The 18,493-nt window shown below is 38.9% G+C and overlaps 1 protein-coding gene across 2 annotated transcripts in view; it reads left to right on the top strand.

The window, feature by feature from the left end:
- LOC127956806 (protein Wnt-5b) overlaps positions 1-18,493 on the top strand; it is a 73,734-nt gene that overhangs the window by 52,094 nt on the left and 3,147 nt on the right. Inside the window, exons 2-4 of one of the 2 annotated variants that reach the window (XM_052555015.1) lie at positions 10,267-10,397; positions 10,949-11,196; positions 13,445-13,737. In XM_052555015.1, coding sequence (XP_052410975.1) covers positions 10,306-10,397; positions 10,949-11,196; positions 13,445-13,737 — 633 coding nt within the window. In that variant the 5' untranslated portion in view covers positions 10,267-10,305. Of the gene's footprint in view, positions 1-9,940; positions 10,398-10,948; positions 11,197-13,444; positions 13,738-18,493 lie in introns of those variants that run through there. The other variant, XM_052555014.1, reaches the window with a different exon arrangement.

Genomic DNA, 18,493 nt, shown 5'->3' with positions numbered 1-18,493 from the left:
CGAGCTGTTTGTCTCAGTGCTGGGACTCAGAGACTGCCGTCTGCTGACAGCGCACCGAGCAGCTGTGCTGCCCTCATAATAACAATAATGAAAACCTAAATAATTGATACATTCTCGCAGAAATGCATTGTTTGCATTTGAATTAAACATTACAAGAAGGTGTATTGTGTTTGATAGAGGAAAGAGAAGTTTTAAGCATAAAGGGCCGTAAACAGAAGTTGAAAGCAGGGATTAGTACTCCACTGATGTGCTGACCTGCAAGTCTGGTCTGGTTTGTTCTCATTCTCTTCCTGCACGGTCCCCTTTTGCCCATCTCCCATACTGTGTCTCTCCTTTCCGCCTCTCTTGCCCCCTCCCACCCCGTTGCTGTTCCTCTCATCCACTTCAGGAAAGTGGGCTGCGCTTGCGTCCCGAGGGGTTGATCCGATACAGGTCAGGTTAATCAATCCAGGGGGATTGAGAGGCAGTGCTGGGAGTTTTAATCAGGCCGAGACTGTGGAGACTCCGACCTCTCCACCCTCCAGCTGCCTGCTTCAAGCCATTGTGTTTGTATGTGTGGTCACGTTTGAGGACTTGTCCTCTTTCCTCTCCCTCGGCATATGTGCTCATGTATAGGCAGGGCTGCAGAGCATTTCTGTACCTCCATCTATCTAATCACGTTTAGAGCGTGAGTTTGATTAAATACATTGACCATACATTGAACCCCACCCCCCCCCCCCCCCCCCCCCCCCCCCCAAGGTTTCTAAATTGGCTAAAATGACTTAGATTAGGCTGAAGGTTAAGACTGGACAGTTATTCAGTCAATAGTGTGGCAATTTTTAGGCAATTTAGAAATCCCAGCTAGGGCATGTCTGGGAAAAGAGGACATCATCCTAGGTTTTTTTTTTTTTTTTTACAGAGTAAGAATTTAAATAAATGAAACCACAAGACAATACATCCTGAATGAAAACTAAAGTCTTTAGTTGTATCTTTTTACAGCTGTGACTAATAGCTTTACTGCACATTGTTAATTAAAGACTCTTATAATTGAAATGTAAAGTATATATTTATTTTTATTTATTTAATATACATATATTTTGATGATCACACTTTATTTTAAGGTCCAATTCTCGCTATTAAGAAACCATTAACTATGATTTTTGCCTCCATTAAATCCTAATTTGCTGCTTATAAATAGTTAATTAAGGAAGTTTTTGAGTTTAGGTATTGGAGGATGAGGGATGTAGAATATTGCCTTTCAGAATGTGCTTTAAAAGTACTAATAAACAGCCAATTTGTTAATAATAGGTATGATGGTAAGGAACTAGTTAATAGTGAGAATTGGTCCTCATACTAAAGTGTTACCATTTTGATTTATGTTTATGATATTTCTCAAATAGGACAAGATCAATGTTGATTAAACCACTATCACAATCTAAAAACAAAACCATTGTATCAGTTAAATAATCTTATAAAGGAGATCAAAAATAATTAATGAATCTTGAGACCAAAATACATTTGCATAACTGCATTTGAAGAATTTATGTACATTTTTCTCAGATTCCTCTTCACAAAAACAATATAATAGCGATTAACCCCTTCCTTGAAATTACTAATAAAATCACGCAGTGATAATATTGATTGAGTAAGTCTCTTTAGGAATAATAAATGTATTAATATCTGACATAATTTCAGTAGTCATGTTTGCACTTCATAACACCATTAGGAAAACACTTTTTTTCTGTAGTTCTATAAATTAACCCTAGATTGTCTGCCATCTTTGATGTGCGATAAAACCTTTCCTGTGGTGAACGGGGGGCTGGGAAAGAGAGGAGAGGAGGAGGTGGTAGGGAATGGAACGGGCTCTCCAGGGCACCGCAGGAGGACTGATGGGCAGTCAGCGGTCTGTCAGCGTGCCAGGACCGAAATGGGCACTGTGCCCAGACTGGTGGCGGCAATGAACCCCCCGTACTCTACTCCGATAAGATTGAGAGACATTGAGAGAAAGAAAAGAGATGAAGAAAGCAGGATTATATACGAAACTGACCTGTATACTCAGATTCATCATTTGAGCAAAGTCCATCCATTGACTTGTTTGACCCCCAAAAACAGGATCAAGCCTTTCAGTTGGCAAGCTTTTTACCGTTTAATCAATGCCTTTCCACCCAATGCATCTGACAATGCTCTAATTGTGACTCTTTGATCCTGGGGTTAAATGCATTGCTAAAAAGCACATTAATGAGTGAGCAGGATTGTGGTTGCAGTCACTTGTAACCACATCCTGGGTCACATATCTCTCACAAGCAATCGTATGATTAGATATGGGATGTAACATGGTTTTTTAGTTATGCTTAATATTGTAAAACCTTGTGTAATCTTGCTGTTTTGATCAAAGACGGACGTAGATGCAAATTTAAGTCATGCTAGTGTGAATTTATCAGGAAAAGGTCATAAATGCTTTACGCAAAACCAAATTGGACTATTGCTTTGAATGCAAAGACCACATTTGGTTACTGACTGTATTCAATGTGCATCTAATCTGACTGTGTAGCATTTTATGTAATGGAAAGAAGAACCCACTCATTACCAAATGTACTGTATCTAACATAAACATGGCTTTCTTGTGATTTTGTCTTATAACTTTGCATGTAAACCTGTAAAACATGGGTTTTTAATGAGCAAAATCTTTGGTAGTTATTGCACACAGTGAATGCGCTGACATGCATGATGTTGCACTGATTATGCTTAATAAGCTGACAGCATGTAAGGTCATGTACATGCCTAGAACTGTGTGCTTTCATGAGGGAAAGGTCATAAATGGTGTAAGCAGAACTCGATCGCAGTTAGATTTTGGCCATTACATTTTTTATTTAAAAGGTCTTGGCATATTCATTGTAAACCATTAACATTGTAAATTATGCAAGCCTGTTTATTGCACAGAATAAAAAAAAAAAGTAATCAATTCACAATTTAGACTCTGTTTCTTGCAATTCTGAGAAAAACGGAGTTGTCAGAGTTGTGAAATATATACTCAAAATTCTTATTTTTTAGTTTATATCTAGAATCTCTGACTTATTTTCTCTGAATTCTGAGTATACATTCTCAGTTTTTCTCATAAACGCATGATTATGTCTCAGATTTTTCTTAGAATGTTTTAATATTGTGAAATAAAGTTGCAATTACCTTTTTTATTCTTTTAATTAATGGCAGTCCATACATTGTTGCTCTGTAATACCTTTTGATGCAAAAACTGAGAATATTGTTTTTGTTTGTTTGTTTAGTGTATTGATTTGCATCTATGAATGAGTTGTTCATATAAATGCATTTGATGCTTATTTCAGTTTGCATTTTCTGAAAGAACAAAAAGATAACCCAAACTCCTCCAGTGCCATCACACCATCACCCCTCAAATCTATAACATGTGCTGTGTCCCCACTACCCTGGGGGAATGACCCTAGACTTGTCCCATCCCGGTGAGGAGCGGCTGTCAGGGCACCCTTTCCCACCCACTCCATCACATCAGGAACCTGGCAGACACATAGTCTTTCCAGCAGCTACAGGCCCCTGACTGCTGCGTCCATCTATTTATTAGGGAATAAAGTAGCTCTAACAGCCCATGCACTTTTATAACAGGATCCCTGCTGGTTCTCCGCACTACACCGAGTCCTATCAGACTTCTTACTGCGAACAAATTGACAGAGAGGAAGGAGAGCGTGAGAGGGTCCGCATGCGTCATAGAAGAGAGAGAGCGACTGATGTGTGGCCAGTTTGGCCTGTGTCTGGTTTCCTGAGCAGTCGGTGCAGAAAGCCATATGGGCTCGGAGGAGAGAGAGAGAGACATGCATTCACTTTCACAATGAGAGCAGCGTGCATGAGTCATCTTCCAGCTTTAGAGAGGGAAATGAAATAGAGGATACAATCCCAGCTTTACCCGGAAAAGACGGCACAGAAGCTGCATCTGAAGTAGCTTAATTCCCCTGAAAACATGCATGCCATTTACAGAGGCAGATTATATTCAGAAAAGATAATTTTATGAAGTTAATGTGTTTGATATAAAAATATGGATATAGAAACATGAATAAACATTATTGTGAATAAAAATTCATAACGAATATATATATATATATATATATATATATATATATATATATAATATACACACACACACACAAACATGCACGCACACACACTCTGTATGGATATTAAAGTTAACTAAAACCTTTAAAAAAAATGTTATTTAAACATTAAATATTGACATTTTATTTGATTAAATATTTGAAATAATTCTGAAAAATATTTTAGGACATCAAGTTAAAAAATATAATAATCCAAAATGAAAAAAATAAATAAATAAAATAATAATAATAATTATATATATATATATATATTAGGGGTGTAACGATACGCGTATTCGTATTGAACCGTTCGGTACGACGCTTTCGGTTCGGTACGCGGTACGCATTATGTATACCGAATGGTTCGTTGGAGTATTTAATTATATTTGAAAAAAAAAAAAAAAAAAGAGAGCGAGAAATATAATGATATGCGTTCAACTAGGTAGCCCAATAACCCAAACAACGTAACAGGCAACGCCATACCTGTCAAGTTTTGAATTTGAAAATAAGGGACATTTTCCGGCGCCCACCGCAAGCAGTCCCACCACCCCAACAAAGCTCCAGTATCCCTTACATTTTAAGACAGGTGTTATAGCCCAAATGAAAACACAAAAGGGTATATATGAAGAGCATTTTTTTAAAGGCTTATTTGCATATTTTCTGTTAATTTAACATTGCTTGTCTTTACATTTACATTTTATTTTCATTCCACACATTCTTTTCATTTCATATTGCTTTTCTTTTACAGTTTTTCTTTTTATTTCACATAACTTTTCTTTTACTCTTTTAGTGAGTTGTTGTACAAATTTGTTGCAGACTTTGCATTCTTTAAAAAAGTAAATCGCTGTCCCATTTATCCTGGTATTTACACATGGGTTTTGGTTCTTTGGCAGGTGTGCCTTCACTCTCTATCGTAGCATCCATCATCCGTCTCGGTTTTTTCTTTTGTTTTTGTTGTTTTTCCCGCGTTATAATTGAATTTAAATCTAGTTTCATCTAAAAAAAAAAAATGTATAGTAGCCTATAAAAATTAAATTAAAAATAAAATTTATCTAAAAAATATACTTTTTTAACTGTATAAAATATACATATATATATATATATATATATATATATATATATATATATATATATATATATGATTATTTTACACCGGTACAAAGCCATAACAGAGTCCTACATGGAGTAACAGGAAGAGAAAGAAACAGAGCAGCGAGAGAAAACGGCTGGAATAAAGAGAATGAATAACAGGAGAGGGAGCAGGACAGGAGGAGGAACAGGGGATGGAACATCTGAGAAACAGGTGTAGGATAAGGAAATAAATGCAAAATGGCAGAAGAGAAGCAAAACAAGCTGTGGCAGAGACTATACACTGAGTAAAGGAAGTGGAAGGCGAGAGGTGAAGGGCAGAAAGGAGACAGAAAGATTGTAGAACGGGCAAATGGAGAAAGAAGAGGGAAAATGATGGAATTTCAAGAGCGCACAGTGGGAACGCCAGGAAAACGTCTCGGATTGAAAGCGAGCAACATGGGGTGGGAGTGACGGAGTTGACAGTAAAAGAGAGCATGAGCGGTGAGAGGCATTGTATGCTTGTGAGTGTTTGTGTGTGTGTGTGTTTGTGTGTGTGAGTGTTTGTGTGTGTGTGTGTTTGTGTGTGTGTGTATAACCCACATGTCTTTGATTTGGGAGTCTGCCTGCAATCTGGGTTAGTCACAGGCAGTGTTATGGAGAGACGCTGCAGTTTTAATGATATACAGCAGGCTGCTCGCTCAGACACCTCAGCACACAGATCTGTCAGGCTTGCCTCACCATTGATCTCCCAGCGGCTGCTGCAAAGCACCCTGGGAAACACAGCTGGACTGGTTAACCCCACCCCCAGCACGTGTAGAGCCCCCTCCCCGTCATTTCCACCGTAACCCGAACCACACAGCATTGTTTGTGAGAAAAGAGGGGTGCATTTACAGAACGTGTGACTCAACAGGAAGGCAGCTAGTTTTACAGACTTGTGAACACTTTGGTTATTATAAGTCGTGTGAATTCACAGCCAGAATACTGCTTTGCATATGACTGTTTGATACCATTTGATTAAGAGCTTTCGTGCTTTATCCTGTGCCTACGTTTTTCTCTGCGTGCTGAGAGACCGAGGCATTGGGCAGATTGTTTTGATTAGTGGCTGTTTTTATGCTAGTCGGGATCTTTGGTATGGGTGGCATCTTTTCTCTTTCAGTCTCTCTGTCTCTCTCTCTCTCTCTCGCTGGCGCCGGAGCTCTTTGTGCGCAGTTGTGTAACTGGAGGATCATCACAGAGTTCAAGAGCTCTCCTGAGCTTTAGCCAGGTTGTCTTCATCTTCACTCGCTCGCACATTTACACACACACACACACACACACACGTCTGCTTGGCTCCAGTGTTTTCCTTGTCTTCTCTCACCTTTTTCCTGTTCTGTGTCAGACACTGAGCTGTTTACATGATCACTCAAAATCAGAAAAATAAAATTCTGTCAGCAGTTACTCAAGCTTGTGTCGTTTTTTTCTTCTGTGGGACTCAATAGGAGATGTTAAGTGGAATGTTCACCCTGCTATTTCAATGAAAGTGAATGGTGACTAGGCGCTTTAACAATAGCAGATAAAGTCATACGATAGCTTTGTGTGAGGAACAAAACCTCTCAATGCTTATTTGTGCTTTTTTGGTCAATAATGTGGCCAAATTCATTCAAAGATTTGGTCGTCTCCTCATACACATCATAAACCTTTCTTTATTGGCATCCATGGTCCAAAGAAGAACTTTTAACATCCATGGAACCATTGCATATTACAAAAGGTTTGTATAGTGGAAAATCGTCTTTAGATTATTTAAGTGCACTTCACATAAAAGAACTGGAAGGTTCACATAAAAGTTTGGAAGGCACTGTTCCAAAAAAAAAAAAAATAAAGATTTTTGGAACCTTTATTTTTAAGAGTGCATAACATGACTTTCAAAAACTTAGCAATAGCATGCAAGCAAATAGCATGCAAGTTATCTTTAATTATGTTTTATGATAATTTTGTCATTATTGGATCTTAAAGGTCCCCTTTCGTTATATTGAAAAGAGCAGCGATAACATTCTGTTAAACAACTTGTTTTGTGTTCTTGTTGTCTAAATGATGACAGAATTTTCATTCTCTAACCGATCTGCCAGCACTGGCAACCACTCCACTTATATAAGTTGGTACAAATCTGCAAAGCCTGTATGAAGACAGCATCCAGATTCTGAAACCCACTGCATGCTCCGATTCTATTCATGCATGCCAGTGATGTCATCATTTACCAACCATAGCTGGCAGCGGCACAGATGGCATAGAATAGACCAACAGAGAGAGAAAGTGTCCATTTAAGGTCACATTGAAATGTTTGTTATTAGCACCAATTTCAGGCAGATTGAGTAATGTATAAGCAATGCATATGTGATATATATAAGCACACTTATCTATAAGACTACTTATCTATATATCTATTTATTAGAGGTGACCTGCTAGAGACGATCGAAGTGGCTCTTAATTCAAAAGACCTGGACTCTTTAAAATAAAATAAAATTACAGGCAGTGGTGTTTATTCATAAGCTCTGTCAGCGAAAAAAAAATCTATCTTTTTCTAGTATGCATATTTTTCTTAGCACCTACAAAAAGCTTAATGCATACTGATAAACATGAGGCATCAGTCGTGTATTACACTAGCATTGCGCTGGGTTGCGCTGCGATTGCATAGACCTCGTGAGAAAATGTATTTCCTAGTTTTGCTGTCTACGTTCATTTCTTGTTAAAGTGCTCCCCCATGTGATAAGATGCAGTAATGGAATAAGGACTTTTCTTGTGAATGGAAAAGTGTGCAATAGATATGAACTCTTACAGAAACTTTATGCATTTAAAAATTGCTAAGAGAATTGTGAAAATTATTACATGATTTTGCTGTTTTTATAAAATAATAATAATAATAAGAGTTGTTTTTGTTTTGTTATCATTATAGCTACATTTTTGAATATTTATTTTATTCAAAATTACTCATATTTTATTTAGTCAAATTTCAATTTAATTTTATTTAGTGTTTTCTGATTAACAGTTAATGTGGTAGCTTACAGAATACATACATTCAACACAGTTTTCGCTAGTTAAATCTATTATTTTTGGCTTTTGGTTTCATAGACGGTTCAAATGAAAGGTTTTTTATTGGGTTATATGGTTCCATGAAGAACGTTTAACATAAATGGAATCTTTCATTTCACAAAAGGTTCTTTAAGAATGAAAAGTTTTCGTTTAATAACTGTTCACAAAAAAAAAGTTATTTGGGGAACAAAAAAAAAGTATCTTCTATGGTATTGCTGTGAAAAGCCCTCTTTGGGAACCTTTATTCGTTTATTTTTTTTTAAGTGTATGAACTTATTTGGAAACAGTACAATTATATATTTTGGTCTTTTATTTGATTTTATTTATTTTAAAGTGTATTGCAATTACTTTATCAGTGCACCAGAGGGAGCAAACACCATTTACTACTAATTCATGTGAACTCAAATGAACCACTAACCACGTCGTGCTTAAAAATAACGCATTTTATGTGCATTATCAGATTACACTGAAACCAGTCTGCTAAACATTCTTTGATATTTTTTATACAATTTTCCTCTAATCATCGTCCAATAAATCCTAGTGTTTGAAATTATTGTATACGTAGATTTGAACATTGCATTTACAAAAACGGAAGAGGCCGCATTAGTACAGTAATGATGCAGTAATTATAAGCACCGCACAGTGTAAAGTAAAATGAACAGAATTTATTGCGCACTGTGGGTCAGGGTCCCAGTGTGAGGGAGGGACGTGGAGACGAGCCCAGGTCTGCGATGGGAGGCGTAAAGGTGGTGTCTGGGCGTGTGGATTAGAGGAGATGAAAGGGTCCGGAGAGGCGCTTTATCATGCACAGACTGCTCGGAAATTGAGTGGCGTCTCTCACACCAATTCTGACATGTCTGCACTCAAAAGAGAGGTGTGGGGGTGATGTTGGAAGAGCACAGGGCTCTCTACAAGTTCCAAACGTCTCCAAGAGTCTGGAGCTGTAAAACACTCATTGTATTTGCATTCCTTACACCGCAATTCTGAAGGATAGGGTGCAATGTGGCTGTTTATGTCTGCAACGTTGGTTATCAGCTGTAAATTCGTCTAAAACGGATGTGCTGATAAAACTTCACGGTTTAGTCTTGGTTGCTGAAGTGTGAGTGGATATCTCATGCCCAAGTGCGTTTAATGCAACTGCGTCTTTTATGTGCAAAGTGATTTAGAGGGTAGCAGGAGTTGAACTGTCAAAGATCACATGCGTGGCTTTTATTCCTCAAGTCAAACTGGGATTTGTTTTGTTTCCCCCTTGTTCGGATTTATTGCGGTAAACTATTGAGCTAAAAAGAATGGAGATTATACGCATGTGAACTTTGATGGAAGAATGATATTTTCCAAGCCGTTAACTCTTTTATTCCATCTCCCTCTGTGAACTTTTGACTTTTTGATTTTCATATAAATGCTTCGCGAGAATTTCAGGCTCCTCGTAATACGTGCGTTGTGTTTTAATTTACCACAAGTGCAAAACGCGCTCTTGCGCGCCGGAGAATCAAACCTCTGCTGCGAATCGGATTCTCATCTGCTGCCCTCTTGTGTTGTTTGGCCTCCCCAAATTCCTCACCAGTTCCTCTGCTCCCCTCGCGCTCCTCCTCCTCTTCATTGTATCCGCGTCCAAACGAAGGGGGTGCGCTGAAGTGCGAGCAGAAGTAGGGAGGGTTAAGTTGTGCCATCGGAGCGCAGAGGTGTTAGTTCATATGGAGAGAACCGGCAGAGACAGAGGGGGGAGAGAGTTTGGACCATCACCACATATGTCTTTTTTCATTGTTCGTTTTAACTTCCATCCATGTGGCGCTTATGTCCATTACGCACCGACTCACTTTCGTTGCCTTTTATGAAGCGGAGTTCGAAAATAACATGTCAGGCTCCGTTAGTGCCTCAGGTCGTCTAGGTGTTTTTTACGCACAGCTGGCGTTTAAAACTGAGCTGGGACAAAATTGAGGGGATTCAGAGGCACTGGACTTTCTTTTTTAGTCAAGTTACTGAAGGAAGCAGCTACTCCAAGTGGATTACTATCATTTCCTAAATGTTTCCCCAGGGGAGGCTCTTCGCGTTCCCATTTCTTGGACGAGGAAGGATGGATGTGAGAATGAACCAAGGACACCTTCTTTTGGCATTGACTCTTATCGTTTGCAACTCACAGCTGCTGGTGGTCGCCAACTCATGGTGGTAAGATCAAACTAATCTAGGTTACATGTCTATATTTCTAAAGAATATCTTATTGAGTTATGTGTCTTTTTGTGAAGGATGAAACAATGCATAAGAAAAACTGTTAGCTGAGAACAGATGTGAAGGCTTTGTCACAATATTTACCTTGGGCAACAAATGGTCAAACTGTTTGTAAATAAGGGCATTCAAGGCAACATGTCCTGAGGACAACAGGTTTTTCCATCAGTTTTCAATTTGATAATGAGTAAAAGACACCATTAAATATGTGCAATCTGTAACTTAATATCACAAAAATAGAATTTGCTTGAAATTAAACTGGCACATTATTATTGCAGTGAATCACAGGTTTAGAGTTTGGCTTACTCACGTAAAAACAGTACGATACTAACTACTACAATATCTTATTGCATTCTCAACAACAACAAAAAAGACACAAGTATAGCCTAATTAAGTTTTTACACTATGAAAAATGATTTTGTGTCCGCATGCTACAGGTTAGTTGACCACACTGTATTTGGCTGATGGTCTGTGTTTTGGTCTTATTTTCTCAGGTCATTAGCCATGAACCCCATCCAGAGACCGGAGATGTACATCATTGGAGCACAGCCTTTGTGCAGCCAGCTGACGGGCCTGTCTCAGGGTCAGAGGAAGCTCTGCCAGCTCTATCAGGACCATATGGTTTATATCGGAGAGGGGGCAAAGACGGGCATCACGGAGTGTCAGTTTCAGTTCAGGCAAAGGCGTTGGAACTGTAGCACGGTGGACAACACATCCGTGTTCGGCCGCGTCATGCAGATAGGTGAGTAAATGTGATGATGATGCTTACAATGCGCTTAAAACAAGTATCTAAATTGATTAATTGCACAAAAATAAAGCATGCAACTTTTGAATGCATACTTGCTTTGACATTTCAGACCACAGTGTACTTTTGAATTAGAATGGTCTACAAATAGTTCCTGCATTTTGTTCAGAATTGTCAGCCATTAATGAAAGTTCTAAAGTACATAGTCACATGACTAGCTGTTTAATTCTAGTTTGCCCTTCTGGAAGATGATATCGGTGTTAAAAAGCTTCATAAAAATAATACATAAAACATGTATCATTTTTTTCTGCCATATTTGGGAGATATTTTATTTATGGGTCTATTATATTTTCTTTCTTTCTTTCTTTTTTGTCTGTTTCTGTTTTATTTTAGTGTCTGTCATATGAATCATGAGCACAAATCATGTAAACATAAAAGTGGTCAAGTTTTATAGAGACTATTTTAAATAAGACGGAATATCCATTTTCTCTGTATTATCTTCAATAGTTTTATTACTTCGTTTGCTAACTTTTTATTGAGAAACTGGGCGATTTGAAAACGCATTAAAAACCCGCATATAAGCGAATGCTTTAATAAACGTTTTTTGGTAAAGGTATAGTTTTTTTTTTCATTTATATGTAGCCTACATGTTAAGTGTAAATGGTGCGCGCTTAGCATGCATTGAACTGCTCCCCGTGAGACTTTACGCGCTGCGCTCTTGACATCAGGTGATTTTCATATAACATTGTTTGTTATTTAAAAATAATGGGTGGTCTTTATTAGTTCATGCATGCATGTCTGCATTCATGCAGATCTTTTATGCAGCATATTTAAATGAAGAAATAGTCTCCAGATAGTGTCAATCCTTCATGTAGCCTGTGTAGGCTACTTGAATCGAATGCATGCTCGTTTGCGTGTCGATCTCTCGCAGAAGACAGCGCTCGTTGCCTCAATTGAGTGTTAGTTCCGCTCATTAGTGAAACAAGGTGTAAGACGCGACATGCCTCCCTCTCATGCCCCCCAAATAGCACGGGACTTATTTGCAGTCAAACGCGAGGTTTATATTGAGGTGTTAGTCGGGCCATTGTCCTGCGTCGCTTTTGAAATGCAATGACACGATGACACAGAGTCGGGATATCCGGGACTCTATTTGAAGTCTGGGCACCAAAGGCCAATAAAAGTGGCCCTCCGATTTCAACAGGCGCATCTCTGGAATGCAGGTATACACCCGTTTACACGAGCCGCTTTGTGTGTGTGTTACTGTGAAACCGGCAACGAGTTTTCATACTATTTTTAAATACTCTCCTCTTTATGTATAGTGTGTCTAATCTAAAATTAAGGCTAAGTAGTTTGATCTTTATTTTTACATCCTGAAAGTAGAGCTGAAAAACCATTCAATTAAATACATTGATATAAAATCTACAAGCTTCGGGTGGAACATTAACATTAGAAGCCTTCTGCTCCTGTCATACATTTGTGTGCTTTTTAAATATACATAACAGTTATTTGTGGTCCATCTATTCAGGGGCAAGGTCACTTTCATTAAGGAACTGAGGAAGGCCAGATCATTAAAAATAAATTCTCAAGGTCTGGAGTTTAAAAAACGTTTTGTTTGACAAATTTCCTCTCATAATTGCTGTGTCGCTGAGCATTGATACTAAGTGCTTATCTCTAAATATGGTTGTACCAGCGCTTTTTAACATGTTTAAACAGCTTTTAAACGTTAAACGCTATTAACTGTATTGCCTGTGCTGTTGAGGTATGTGCAATCTGCATTCCAGATGGCTTATTAGATGGGGAGAAAAAAATCAGGTAACACATGCACAACAGATGCGAAAAGAGCACAAATTTTTATAAACCTAGCACCTCTTTGGCAGGAAAGCTTTGTGGGTTATCGTATGCCTCATATCAGGTGTACCAACACCGGTCTCTTTTCGCTTGCATTGCAATATATATCCATTGAGATCTATATATATATATATAACAATGGAACAATGAATCAGTGCTGTCTATGTACATTGCACACGTTTCTGATAATCTTATCTCTCACTGCAGGGCTTACCAGAAAAATTGTTACCATCTGTGGGGTTCTGGAAATTAGTTGTTGTACTCTTTGCCTTACTTCCTAAGAGAATAATCAAGAAAAAAAGTGTACCGAAGAGTTGTGGATGATTTAACAAAGTGATTTGCAGCCGGTGGAATGTTGTCTGTGTCCTAATGATGTGTTTGTGTGTGTCTTCTCCAGGCAGCAGAGAAACAGCTTTTACTTACGCCATCAGCGCAGCGGGTGTCGTGAATGCGGTGAGTCGGGCGTGCCGTGAGGGTGAGCTCTCCACCTGCGGCTGCAGCCGAGCGGCTCGTCCCAAAGACCTCCCGAGAGACTGGCTGTGGGGTGGCTGTGGGGACAACGTCAACTATGGCTACCGCTTCGCCAAGGAGTTTGTGGACGCCCGCGAACGTGAGAAAAACTACCCGCGTGGATCTGTCGAACAGGCACACACGCTTATGAACCTGCAGAACAATGAAGCCGGGAGAATGGTAAAGAAATATACACACACATCAGTTAATGATCTCTTGATAGATGGAAATTATTGGATAGTAACAAGTGTCTCCACAGTATCTAGACCCACTCTGTGGCCGTCAAATCCACCATGATCCACCTAATTTTATTTTGTGTGGCTTGGTTAAGGTGTGTTTCTCCATGATTCGCAGCTGTAGCAACCTCTATTGTGATATTGTGAAATTAAAGCCCAGATGTACACTTGAATGGATAAACACAGCTTTAGATATGTTTGTGCGTGAATAAACCAAAGGCAGCCCTAATGTCTCATGCAGATCACCACAAACACAGTTACTTCATTCTCCCTCTGTTGTTGAGTGAATGTGTTTACTCTGCTATACTCTGGGACCACAATTGTCTTTAGGAGTTAGTTATGTCTGACAAAATCTGATGTTCTCAAAGGTAAAATGAATCATAATTTTTGTTAGTGTGTGGTCTACAGTAGTTATATTAAACTTTTAGGGATGTGCAATAACATCTATTTTTTTAATTGACTAGTCAGTTCATTTATCTTGAAGTCCATTTTAGTTAAGATATGGTCACATTTGCTGTTGTTTGGTCAGTTTTGCAGACAAAAACCAGTTGGTTTAATAGGTATCCACACGATTGGGAGTTTTCCTCATGCATATTTCTCAGTGTTTTCAAGTTCTTTTTTAATTATCACATAAAGCTGCTTGGTTAAGTGTCATATGTTGCAACACTGTTGATAACAGACAATAACGTTTTGGCTTGCAAAATTTTGGTACTGTGACCACACTGTTATTGGATTCACCTGACTGGATGTGTACTCTTTATAATAAGACAGCATTGAGTATACCTAAAAACATAATCCTTGTGAAAGGACACTTAAAAACAGTGAGAGAAATGATTCAGTGGCCAAAGACATGGATGAATTTCAAAACAGAGTTTCTGTAGCTAGTGCATGGCACTTGCAACATAAAGGTTGTGGGTTTGTTTCTCAGGGAATGCATTAACCGATAAAAGTTGCTGTGGAAAAAAAACATCTGTTTAAGGCATAGATGCAAGTAAAATTCAAATGGCTGTCTAGCAGCATGCACACATCTGGAAAAAAGCTTGTTTACCTGATTAGTCGGTTGTTGGATGATTAGTCAGTCATCAAGACTTTAACTTTGGGTTTATATATAAAATAGCTGTAGTCTGTGGCATCTCTGCATTTAGAATAGAGGCTAATGAGAACGCTAATTTATTGGAAATGACCAAATTGCGCCCTTGGAGTCTGCTGGGGGTCGGGAAGTCAAAGCGCCACCAGGGATGAAGCGTCCCATGTTTCTCTCAATCAGCATGTAGCTCAGATCTAATCTTCCTTTGATTAATTTAATGGAGTAGTCGATGCCAGAACAAATAGTTTTTTTTGTGTTTTTATAAGGTGAAGTGTGGTAAATATGTTAAGTCGGGAACGCTCTGACACAGCACATTTTCTTGTTGAACAACTTCTCGCTGTTTTATAGAACAGCTATACGGTGGAGGAATTATTGGAGCGTTTCCAAGTATGTGAGTGTGTGTGTGTCTGGCTCCAACAAACTGTTGACCCCCTGCCACGTTCAGGTGGGCATAAAACCCACTCGGAGAACGCATTGCAGAATGTCACCACATCCTGCCAAAACATGCCATCAAGCTGGAATGCGTTCTTCCGTCCCTTTGCGAGTCCCACGCTTTGTCATACCACACCCCGATCCCATCCCCTTTCCCCTCAGTTATTTGAGTGCCTTTAAAACGAAGCAGCCTCATAAAAAGTCCATTTGCCTGCCGGTGTGGGTGCTTGCTCTGCCGCGTATGTTTGTCTTAGAGAAGATGAGTGTATTTAAGGTGTTTACAGAAGAGAGGGCCTCTTTTCTGGAGTTATGGCACATCTGAGATCCCCTGGCTCTTCTCCTGGAGGTTCCCGGAGTTGAGGAGGTCAAGGTCTGGGTGGGTTCTGGACATGCACGAGGGCTAGATTATATCTCAATTGAATCCTTTTTGTTTTTTTTTATGAGTTACTGCCACCTGCTTGTTTGGTGGAGGTGGATTTGAAGGTGTGACCTCCGAGACGCCCGCCTCCCTGGTGTTCCCTTTCTGCGGGGCCTGTTTGTTGGAGATTTGTCTTGCTTGGAAAGGCTTAGTCTTGGTGGGCTTTTGTGGAGGCGAAAGAACCGTATCAGATGCCCGTCGGTGTGGAGTCGGGACAGGCGGTGGGATGTAAGGGTGTAGTAAGAGATTCCGGCCCTGTGGGTCACAAAGGCTCGTGACCAAGACTGTACAGAGAGGGAGGAGGCCTACACCCTTTATAAAGATCACCTGCTTCTGTGTGTCTTTCATTCTAAATCAACTGCAGCGGAGACAAACACACACACCTAAATCTAAAGCACTTTATTACGCACTCACACACACATGTAGGCGTAACGCATTTTAATATACTGGTAAGGCTTTTGGACTCACTCATTCAGTGAATATATCTGCATTACTAATGTTTGAATGCTTTTGTGTTCACAGGCACGCATGTTTACTTAGTTACCTAAATGATGACGAACCATATACTTCTCTTTTTTTTTTTTTTTTCAAGTCAAAAGTGAATGCATCATGCTTCTTATGATGTTATAAAACTAAAGATTTGAAGACATGAAGTGCTTAAACTGGTTTTGGTGACAAATAGGAATTTATTTACAAAATGACATTGGATGAAATTAAAAGGGATGCTGAAGGAATACAGCATACATGGGTATAACTCAAAAACAGTATGGGACACAGAAATCTAGGCAAAACTAAAACAACTTGCAACTTTAATACACCAGCTACATAGTATGAATAATGTCTAGCAATTAGAGTATGTTTTACAAGAAAATAATAATAGAAAATCATCTTTCTGAGAGTCATTAAGAAATTATGGTTCTATTCCGTTTAAAGAAATATGAAGTAAACATGTGAATACATAATGTGCGCACTTTTGGAGTAAAAGTTTGTATGTTGTGTAGCGAAGCACTGATCAAAAATAAATGGAAGCAAACACGATTAAATATGTACAGGTTTGTCACATTGTTCAAAATATCATCAATTTATAATTCCTGACAGTATTAAGAACTGTTAGTGTCTCTGTAACTAAGTATTATCATAAATCTGTCTAATCTCAAAGTCAAATCAGAATATTCATTGTAAAATGTTTCTGTAACAGCTGCAGAACATATATATTTATAGTTCCACTGTGATTTTGTAATATTTCTTCAAAGAAAAATAATAATATTTTTTAAAACCTTCCCTCTCTGGTTTGTTCACAAATTATGTATATATACTTTCCTTATTTAGGATATATATATTTTTGTATTTCATATATTTTCTAAATTGGAAAACAGAATAAAAAAATATATAAATGTAATATAAAAATGGAGAAAAATTTAATTTCTTTATTTTTTTTACATTGTACCTAAAAATGAAACCGATTTACTTGCAATTTTTGAATGCTTTTACGTTTTTTAAAAAAACTCTATATTTAAAATATCTCTTTGGGTTTGAGACTTTTAGTCTTTTAGTCCTTGCAACTTTAGGGATCTCATCTATGCATGAACAGCTTGTAACACTCCAAAGAGAAAAGGAAAACTTGAAATTCCATCATATGTCCCCTTTAAATAATATATACCTCTGATGATGTCCTCAAAGTATTGTTTTGCCAGATTTATTCCTCAATGTGAAGCCAAATATATATATATATATATATATATATATGAGATACATAGATGGGGCTTTGAAAACTGCTACATTTTCTTAGCATAGCTCAGAGAGACTTGTATTTGTTTACTTTAGATTCTCTTTCCCGTCCCGTGTCTCTTATCTCTACACCTCCAGGGATGGTTGTTTGCGGTCTCCGAACTCCACCCAGCACAGTCGACCCAGACCCCGTCTGAGCGTGCTCCATTGTGCGCAGCACCGCATGCGTGTCCCTTCCACGCACCGATGAGCCTGTCTATCCATCACACCTTGGTCACTTGGGCCAAAAAGAGAAAAAGAGAGAAAAGGAGGGGCGTGAAAAGGAGAGAGATGAAAGTGAGGAAGAATAAAAGAGTGAAACGGCAGCCTTTATGTGAACACAGATTCAGTTGGGCGCACATGTTCCATAGAAATGCTCAAAACCCCTTTTGTGTGAGATCATTTGGATGAGGTAGCAGAACTGCCGCTTGACACGCAAGATTGTAAACAGCCCAGAATGGCTTGCGTGATGTGGCCCGCTGCCGTGTGGGAAAGTGTGTGTGTGCGTGTTGTTTCTGGATTGCAGACAGGTATGCAGGTAGGGCTGGTGATGACAGAGACTTGAAAGGTGTTGGAACTCCCCTTAATGTCTGTGAGCGAGCAGGTAAAATGGAAGGGGCTTAAACAGCTGCCACCGGAGGGGGGTTGAAGAGCCGTGGCAGCACATCCTCAAAGACGACCGTTAAATGTTCTCACGTGAGGTGTTAAAGGGAGGAGCACTGCCTGCGCTTAAATGACAGAGACTCAGTGAGAGAAATGCCTTTAATGTTCCCTCGTTCAGGACACTAAACAGACACAAAAGACACCGCAAACAAGACACGTCACAAACCAGGGTGGGAAATGCCCACGCTGGCCACCCAACCTTGTTTGAGGCCAGACGTTTTACTCATTAGCTTGTTTTTGTGTTTGTGGGTGAGACACGACGCATTCGGAACACCCCGTTGTGGGTGGTTAATGAAAAGTAATAGTCTGTTAATGTTACAAGTTAAATAATTC

Source organism: Carassius gibelio, chromosome B4, assembly GCF_023724105.1.
Source record: "Carassius gibelio isolate Cgi1373 ecotype wild population from Czech Republic chromosome B4, carGib1.2-hapl.c, whole genome shotgun sequence".
Classification (NCBI taxonomy): domain Eukaryota; kingdom Metazoa; phylum Chordata; class Actinopteri; order Cypriniformes; family Cyprinidae; genus Carassius; species Carassius gibelio.
Note: the sequence above shows the minus strand (reverse complement) of the source record. Positions and strands in the feature narration are given on the sequence as shown.